This window comes from Solanum pennellii, chromosome 11 (assembly GCF_001406875.1).
Source record: "Solanum pennellii chromosome 11, SPENNV200".
NCBI classification, from domain to species: domain Eukaryota; kingdom Viridiplantae; phylum Streptophyta; class Magnoliopsida; order Solanales; family Solanaceae; genus Solanum; species Solanum pennellii.
The window spans coordinates 63125694-63133743 of NC_028647.1; the positions used below are offsets into that span (position 1 = coordinate 63125694).

Genomic DNA, 8050 nt, shown 5'->3' on the forward strand with positions numbered 1-8050 from the left:
TTACCCCCACACCCACCCCCGAACTTATTTTATAAATAATTTTTTTTCTTTTCGACCTATGTGGTACTAGCTTGAAAAAAATGTCAACACGCACTGGGTCCACAAGATAGTGCCACGTAGGTCTAAAGGGATGGAAAATTATTTATAAAATAAATTTAGAGTGTAATAGGACCTTAATATAGTATAAATATGTCTCTGAGATTTCGAGCATAGGTTGGGGAATACTCGTGCATTTTCCCTATTTATATATTGTAGTTTAAATAATAATAATAGTACAACTTAGGAGAGAATATAATATATAAGTTGGTGGTTATTTTAATGCAACTTTTTGAACACATAAGTTAGTTTTGCATATGAGGCGAAAATGAGAGATAGTGAAAATAATATAATGTGTTGCATGTTGAACAAAAGTTTCAGTTGTATTGACTTGTGAATAACTATAGTTTCAGATGTGTATAAGTAATCTGTAAAAGTATATGAAGAATCATTAATCAATTCGAATAATCAATACTCATATCAAATACGTTCAATACATATATGTTTGAGAAAATTAAGAGTCACACATAATATAATCATACTGCTACTTTCACAAACGATGGTATTTGTTTAAAAGTGTTTTTTATTATTCGAAATAAAAATTCTATTGGATAAAATCGCAATAGAATATGAAACAAAGCCACCGCGCTTGTTTGTACAACTTGATAGTTTATGTCAAGTTATCATTAGGTCGGTTCTGGCTTTACCATCCGAAAAATAAAACCCTCTAAATTTTAAAAAAAGAGATGTTATGCTTTAATATGTACATAATGCTCATTAATATTAAAATACATGATAATTAATTATAATTATTTTTTATAGTTGATATAATTTTCTTGTAATAATCAATAAGAAATGAATAGACATATATAAGTTATTATACGTTGTATAACACTATAAATGTTTACATCTTGAATACGTTCTTATTGGTTATAGTTTTAAATTTTCTATCAATCGAATAATTGTTATATAATCTATCAAAATATTCTAGAAGCAATAGGAATATTTCTAAAAAATTGAGACCACCGATTTAGTACTATTTAGAATATCATTTTTACTTGTGTATATATCGTATTACATTTAATTACAAAAATAATTTTAAACCATAGTGATTGATACGCTTTAAAGGCAAAGATTCAAAGTTAAGATAAATGTCTTTTTAAATTTAATTATTTAATAAGTTAATTAGCTTGAGTTTGAAATGTATGAGAGACACCTCAATAAATTGATTCAAATTAAGTAAATTAGACAAATTAAGAAGCAGAAAGTAAGTGTAAATTTAATTGCCTAGATGGCAACAACTTTTATAAATTTAATTGCCTAGACGGCAATAACTTTTAATTATAATTACATGAATAATAAAATTTTAAAAATATATGCATATTGATTGGTAAAAGATTGACAACAAACTATTAAGAAATTTCCAATATATTTTAACAATAGATACATAGACCACAATTGAATATCAAACATGTTTTTCATACAGTTAAAAGAAACTGAGTTAGCCAATTGGTAATGTCTCAAGTGATGATATACATACAAGGCTTATAAAATAAAGAGCTACTATACAGCCTTCGCTGTAAAGATGGCGATTTGTCCTCTCGAACTAGCTACTTGGGACGACTCTCTAACGTAGCAAATGTAGAGGGGTAAGGAGGCTTTCGTCATGTGGAAGAACTCTCTGTTTTACTAGTACTAGATGTCGAAGTGAAACTAACAGGGCTCACCGGATGATCCTTCACGATCAAGCTAAGAATTTCAGGTCTTGCGTAGTGTCCAACCACATCAAAATCAAACTTGGCTCGAACAATTTCTCCAAGATCTGTTAAAAAAAATGATAGTTGATGAAGTGAGCTAGTGAACACGAGCTACATACGAATAGGAGATGGGAGGAGAAGTGAATATGTAATAATGCAAGTGAAACATGTTGCTCGAATACGGAAACATATGTGATATAGTTGTGTATGAGTATCCTGTACAAGTAGATGCAGTTCACTAATTCATAGTGCGCTTCAAAGAATCTGTACACAGTGTCCACATCACACATGCCACATACGTTCAATATGACTATATGAGTATGTCATGGCATATGAACCAGCGATGTGATAGTGTGAAGAGACTCTTTAAGTTATGTTTTCATTGATCACATACAGAATTTAGAAATCGGAGTATAACTGCAGTCAAATGCACTTCGCTAATATGAGTAAAGTACTACTATGAAATGTAGGAACTGCAGAACCTGTCTGACATAGATCAAACTTCAAAGACCACAAAATAGTCGGAACGAAAGGATTAATTAGAACTATGCACAACAAATATGCATCTTGGGCATAGACACGTATATCTAAATATACATGTAACATGAAGAAACATTTTATTCCGTAGAGAAATTTGTGAGAAGAATACATGTTATGTGGAGAAGTAACCGGGAACAGTATTGATGACAAGTAAAACAAACACCAATCTTTTTGCAATTTTCTCTTTCACCTTTTTGGGGATGAAAAGACTTGCTTACTTTGACAAAGAAGCTGAGGGAATCACATTTCAACAATTGATTAATGACAATTCCATGCACATTACATATTTAATGTCTATTTGAGAATGCAAAATAAGACAGCTCACTAACGTACCTAGATCAGCAGAGATGAGTGCCTCCCCGTCATAATTTGGTCCTGCTAGAACTGCCCCTGATGGTGAAATAATTACACTACCACCAGCACAAACAACGGAATCTGGTGTAAGGTCTTCTTCTGTGCCAGAAAAAACATATTCTGGTGGAGGTGGATAATCTTTCCTTCTACAGAATTGATTGGCCGATAAAACAAAACAACCCCCCTCCAATGCAATGTGGGTCATTGATGCCTGCCACACTTCCCTAGCATCAGCTGTAGGTGCACAATATATCTCAATGCCTGTGACAGGAAAGAGCTTAGAAGTTTTGTGGAAAATTATTTAGGATCATATTGCAAATGTGAGCATCCATTTGCTTTCTGTGACGCCTCAAGTAATATCCATTTCTCAAAGAAATGTCATACAGAAAATGAAAGAAACCAAGCAATCACATACCACCCTGTAAAGTTATTCAAGATACAACTTTTCCCCTTTCTTTTCCTAAAAATACCAAGATAGTGGCTCGTTTCTCTTATTTACACTATCAATATCACTCTCTCTCTAATTAATCTTGTCAAATCAAAACAAGCCCCCTTTTTTATGACCAAGAGAACATGTTGTTTCAGTTTCCAACTCAGGGATGATAGGTCTTCCTTACTACCCTTCCCCACTTAAATACGCTTAGCACACATCTTGTAATGTACTATATTTGCCATATAACCAAACTAAGGGAACTAAAAACAGGCCATCAGTGACAATGGTCATTCCAAAAGGCGCATCCACAAAAGTAATCATGTATCTTTCTATCAACAGTGACAATGAAATTCAGCTTCATGAACTAAAGCATAATATAAGTATTTAGATATTAGAAGACAACTGGTATGCCACCCTACAAGAAGTCTTGCAAAATTCCCCACAATGTATCAAGTAATTCAGTAGTTTGAAGACATTATAATCAGAAACAACTGCAGCATGAACAAACACAATGAATTATGGATGAAATTTGATGTCATTGTTCTATTATCAAAAGCTGCACCAAGCCAGAAAAGCATCTGATATACTTTAATGCTCTAGGGGTTCATTACTTTAATAGCACAAATGATCATTTTTTTATGTACTGACATATTTATTTGATACTTGATAAATATGTCTTTACAATATAATGGAATAAAGAAGCCACAAGCATAGATGAATTTTATTACCAAAAAACGCCAGGAACTTAGAGACAACTAATGCGCAATATCAAAGTGTACCCTAAAACCTATGATACTCAACGGTTGGAATAGATGAACCTAAGAGATCAAGAAGCACATCTCTGACCTTTAGCATACATTGCGGTCCTTAGAAGTGGCATTCTGTTCTCCCAACATATTGCAGCACCTATTTTTCCAACAGGAGTGTCATAAACTGGAATTGTTGATCCATCCCCAAAACCCCAGATTATCCGCTCCAACGCTGTTGGCATTATCTTCCGATGCTTCCCAAGGTAGTGACCCTGAGAGTCGAAGAAAAGCACTGTGCAATATAGCGTGTATCCATCTCTCTCAATTATACCCATCACCAAGTACACCTTGTATTTTCCAGCCATTGCTGCCAGGCGATCAACCTCAGGGCCTGCAACAAATAATTGTAAGAAAAAGAAAGAAGCGGAAAAGATGGGAAGTTTTTGAAGGGATGAAATAAAAAGGTGGGAAGAAAGGTTAGAGCAAAGCACATACAAACAGCATACATATGTTTAGTGAAATGCAAAGGACCTTGTAAGTTTAGCATGAGCTTCCTTAGCTACAAAGTCCAGAAAGACATATCAGATTTCACAGCATGTTGGTTGACTCTTTCTATCCCAAATCAACAATTTTTGAACTCTATGTTCTGAATTTTCAGGCTAAAATCCTTCTACTTATGTTGAATTACTATTGAATACCTTCAGTTTTCCTCTAACAAGAAAATGGAACTGTCTTATACTGTTAAAAATTTTAAAATATATGTATAGCTTAATCGTAGGAATGTGCCACAAAGTCTTTATCATCTTCTTATTGCTTTTTGTAAAAGTAATCTATTATACATATCCTTTGAGTTTTGAACAATTGAAATCACATCCGGTCAAAAGATTTCATGGTAGATAGTTAATTGGTAAAGAAATCAAAGAGTTCCAGACCTGGCACATCAATGGCAGAAGAATGATATTTGCGGAACTCCTCCTTCCCCTTATCTGTCCGATTCCCAATTGACACACCAAAAGTTGATCCACGTGGATAACCACCAATAAATGCTTCAGGAAACACCACCAACTGAGCACCATAGGAAGCCGCTTCAGCAAGAAGCCTCTCAGCCTTATCTGGAAAATGTCAAGCAGTAACTATCTCAATTCAAGAATTTAACAAACCAGAAGACTTCTTGATTAAAAGGACCGATAACTTCTAAAATAGAAAGCTCCAGCTTGATGACCACAAAGTAACCAAACATAATTTCACAAAGTAAACTTGATGTTTTTGTCTCTTTCCGCCCCATGCATTAAAACGAAACCTTTCCTCTTCATGTGCAAAGACAGAGAGTAAAGGAGGTAAAAACAAAAGGGATATTGTTTGGAGTAAAGGAGGTAAGTAAAAAGGATTTAATTTGATTATTTGACAAAGACAAGATTGGTTGAGGGCAGTGCACACTCCCAGCAACACTCAAATGCTGAACTTTCATACTTTCTTGCTTCAGCTGATAGCAACTACTACGAAACATTTACAACCTTGCAATATAACAGATGAGCTCACAAACTCAGCTCATCACTAGTTAGAGGACTAAAGTGTACTTGTTCTAAATGAAGTGAACCACATGCTAAAGCTTAAATAATATGCCTTTGAAAAGAACTGAATTTTTGAAGGAGAATAAATCAACGTAAAGCACCATCAATAGAACGGCTCTAAAAGTAAGATGAAATGAGCTCCCAAGTCAGAAGTTCCTTTCTTTAATTAAGGACACCATAGAAATCTCCCTCCGACTAAAGATATGACCTTAGATAGGAGGGTGTGGAAGACACAAATTAGGGTAGAAGGTTAGTATGTAGCAGTGTGTTGTCTTGTTGTCCGTTCATATTAGTAGTCATAGACTCATATTGCTGACATAGTTACTTGTTCATCAATTTTGTTACAATATATTGTTCTTCTTGTACCTCGATTATTGTCTTGCTTTATCGCAACTTCCGTTCTTTTATTATCTATTATTGTTTGTTGTTCCTTGTACTTACGTTACTTCCTTTTTGTGGCTGCTTTGGACTGTTTTTCTTGAACGGAAGGTCTACCGGAAGCAACCTCTCTACCTCTGCGGTAGAGGTAACGTCTGCTTACATTATACCCTCCCCATATCCCACTTTGTGGACTACATTCGGTATGTTGGTGTCGTTGTTGTCATAAACTTTTCAAACTCCTTGCTCCATTCATTTTCTTTTACCATAAGAGGCTTCTGTAAATAATAATACCCTCAGTTCTCACTTCTCATCAAAGTCTTCTATGACCTTTGTTGCGACTAGTGCAACCATTAACTTAAAGTTACAATGATTAAGTAGCTTATGAACACGAACATCTCAACAAATACTAAATTTGAACAATACAACAAATTCAATGGCGAAAAACTTTAAATCCTGAATCCGACTCTGTAATCAAATAACATAACTAACAATCATCCAAACAAGTAGTAACAAAATATCAGCACCAAATCATAGCAAAAATCGATTAAATAAGATTGGAAGTGACTAACCAAGAGTAGCAGGGGTATCATAGAAGACGGTAGAAGCTTGAACTACGGTAGCACGGACAGTGGAGGAAGAGGAATCACCACCCATTTCAACTTCAGCGAACAATGGCCCTTCGTTCACTACTGGGTTTGGGACCAAAGCCATCGGATTTTCTGCTTCTCAATTTGCAGATAGTGTTTTTCTGTACTAATCTCTCATAATTGGAGAAAAAGAAGGTGTGTGTATATTTGGTTAAGAGATTTCTAGAACTTTTTAGAAGGGGAGCCTCTTGAGTCACATGTTTAAGGGTGGATGTTCCATTCTTCGGTTAGATTTTATCAAATTTTTATTTGATTTTTTTTGTTTTTTTTATTTAAAAAAAATATATACACGCTTTTCGTTTAAAAAAGAATGAATTCTTTTCTTTTTAGTATGTTTTTAAAAAAATAATCTCTTTCTTTTTTTGGTAACAACTTTCCACGTGGTATGTTTAAGGCAACAAGATCAAAGGGCAATTTTGTACATTTGTCCTAACTTTAATTTAGAATCACAAGATTCAAAAGTATTCTTTATATTCTTAAACTCCGTGCCAAGTCAAGCTAGGTCATTCTTTGTGAAACGGAGGGAGTATAAAACTAATTTGGTTTAATTCAGTTTTTTTTTTAACTTTAGTTAGGTGTTTTCAAATTAATTTTTCGATGCGAATGAAAAATAAAATGAGGACGAAATTAAAATATATGATGCTTTAAAAATTTTAAAATATGCTAAAGGATAATGTATATGGACACTTGTTGTGCTAATTAAAATACTATATTTATCTTTGTCAAGAACATTGTGTCTCTAACTATTTGTCAAGAAAAACATGAAATAAAGAAGATCGGTCCTTTTACCTAATGTACCAAACCGAAGAGCTGGACTTTTGAAAAATGACACCGATATTAAATTAAAGGGCAACTTTCACATATAGCAAATGAAAAATTCATATTTGTATGTTATAGCAAAGTTTGCATAATTGGGCTCCATAGCAAACATAGAAACTGTATAATTCGCTATACATATACAGTTGAAGCGAATTGTATAAAACGAAAAGTATAAAACGAGAAAGAGAAAGACACTTGGGCAGAGAATTTTATAAACGAAGTGTATAAAACGAATTGTATGATTATAAGTGTATAGAACGATTATATACAATTTGAATTTGTATAAAATGAGAAAGAGAAAGATAAAAGAGACTTGGACAGGGAATATACAATTGAATCGGATTGTATAAAATGAAAAAGATAGAAATTAGATACAATTTGAATTTGTATAAAACGAGAAAGAGAGAAAGGCAGAAGAAATTGGGCAGAGGAGTATTTTTATTGTATAATTATAAGTGTATAGGACGAAAATATATGTACTTGCATGTGTATATTCAATTTTCTCACGCTTTATACAAACAGAAACGCAATTTATACATTTCGCTTCTGTTTGTATAAGTGAGAAAGGCGAGGGTTGCGAGCGAGATCTGGAAGAGGGGAGAAAGGGGAACAAAAATATATGTATTTATACAATTTTCTGTGCTTTATACAAACAGAAACAATTTTTATACACTTATGTTTGTATAAAAAGTGAGGAAGCGAGAGAGAGATTGGAGCGAGAATGGGAGAGTGGCGAGCGAGATTTTTGAGAGAGATGCGACTA

At 33.7% G+C, this 8050-nt stretch overlaps 1 protein-coding gene across 1 annotated transcript; it reads right to left on the minus strand.

The window, feature by feature from the left end:
* Positions 1-1446: 1446 nt before the first annotated feature.
* On the minus strand, positions 1447-6672 carry LOC107004945 (bifunctional nitrilase/nitrile hydratase NIT4B). Its single transcript, XM_015203377.2, has 5 exons — positions 6391-6672; positions 4802-4981; positions 3967-4260; positions 2667-2948; positions 1447-1858 (listed from the first exon to the last, which is right to left on the minus strand). Exons 1-5 carry the CDS (start codon positions 6530-6532, stop codon positions 1701-1703), a joined length of 1056 nt encoding a protein of 351 aa, XP_015058863.1. The 5' UTR covers positions 6533-6672; the 3' UTR covers positions 1447-1700.
* Between the last annotated feature and the right edge of the window lie 1378 nt (positions 6673-8050).

Coding starts and splice junctions, on each gene's coding strand:
- LOC107004945 (XM_015203377.2), bottom strand. CDS start 6,532: ATGGCTTTGGTCCCAAACCCAGTAGTGAACGAAGGGCCATTGTTCGCT. Junction 4,261..4,801: donor TTCTGCCATTGATGTGCCAG/GTCTGGAACTCT, acceptor TATTTGTTGCAG/GCCCTGAGGTTGATCGCCTG. Junction 2,949..3,966: donor GACCGCAATGTATGCTAAAG/GTCAGAGATGTG, acceptor TTCCTGTCACAG/GCATTGAGATATATTGTGCA.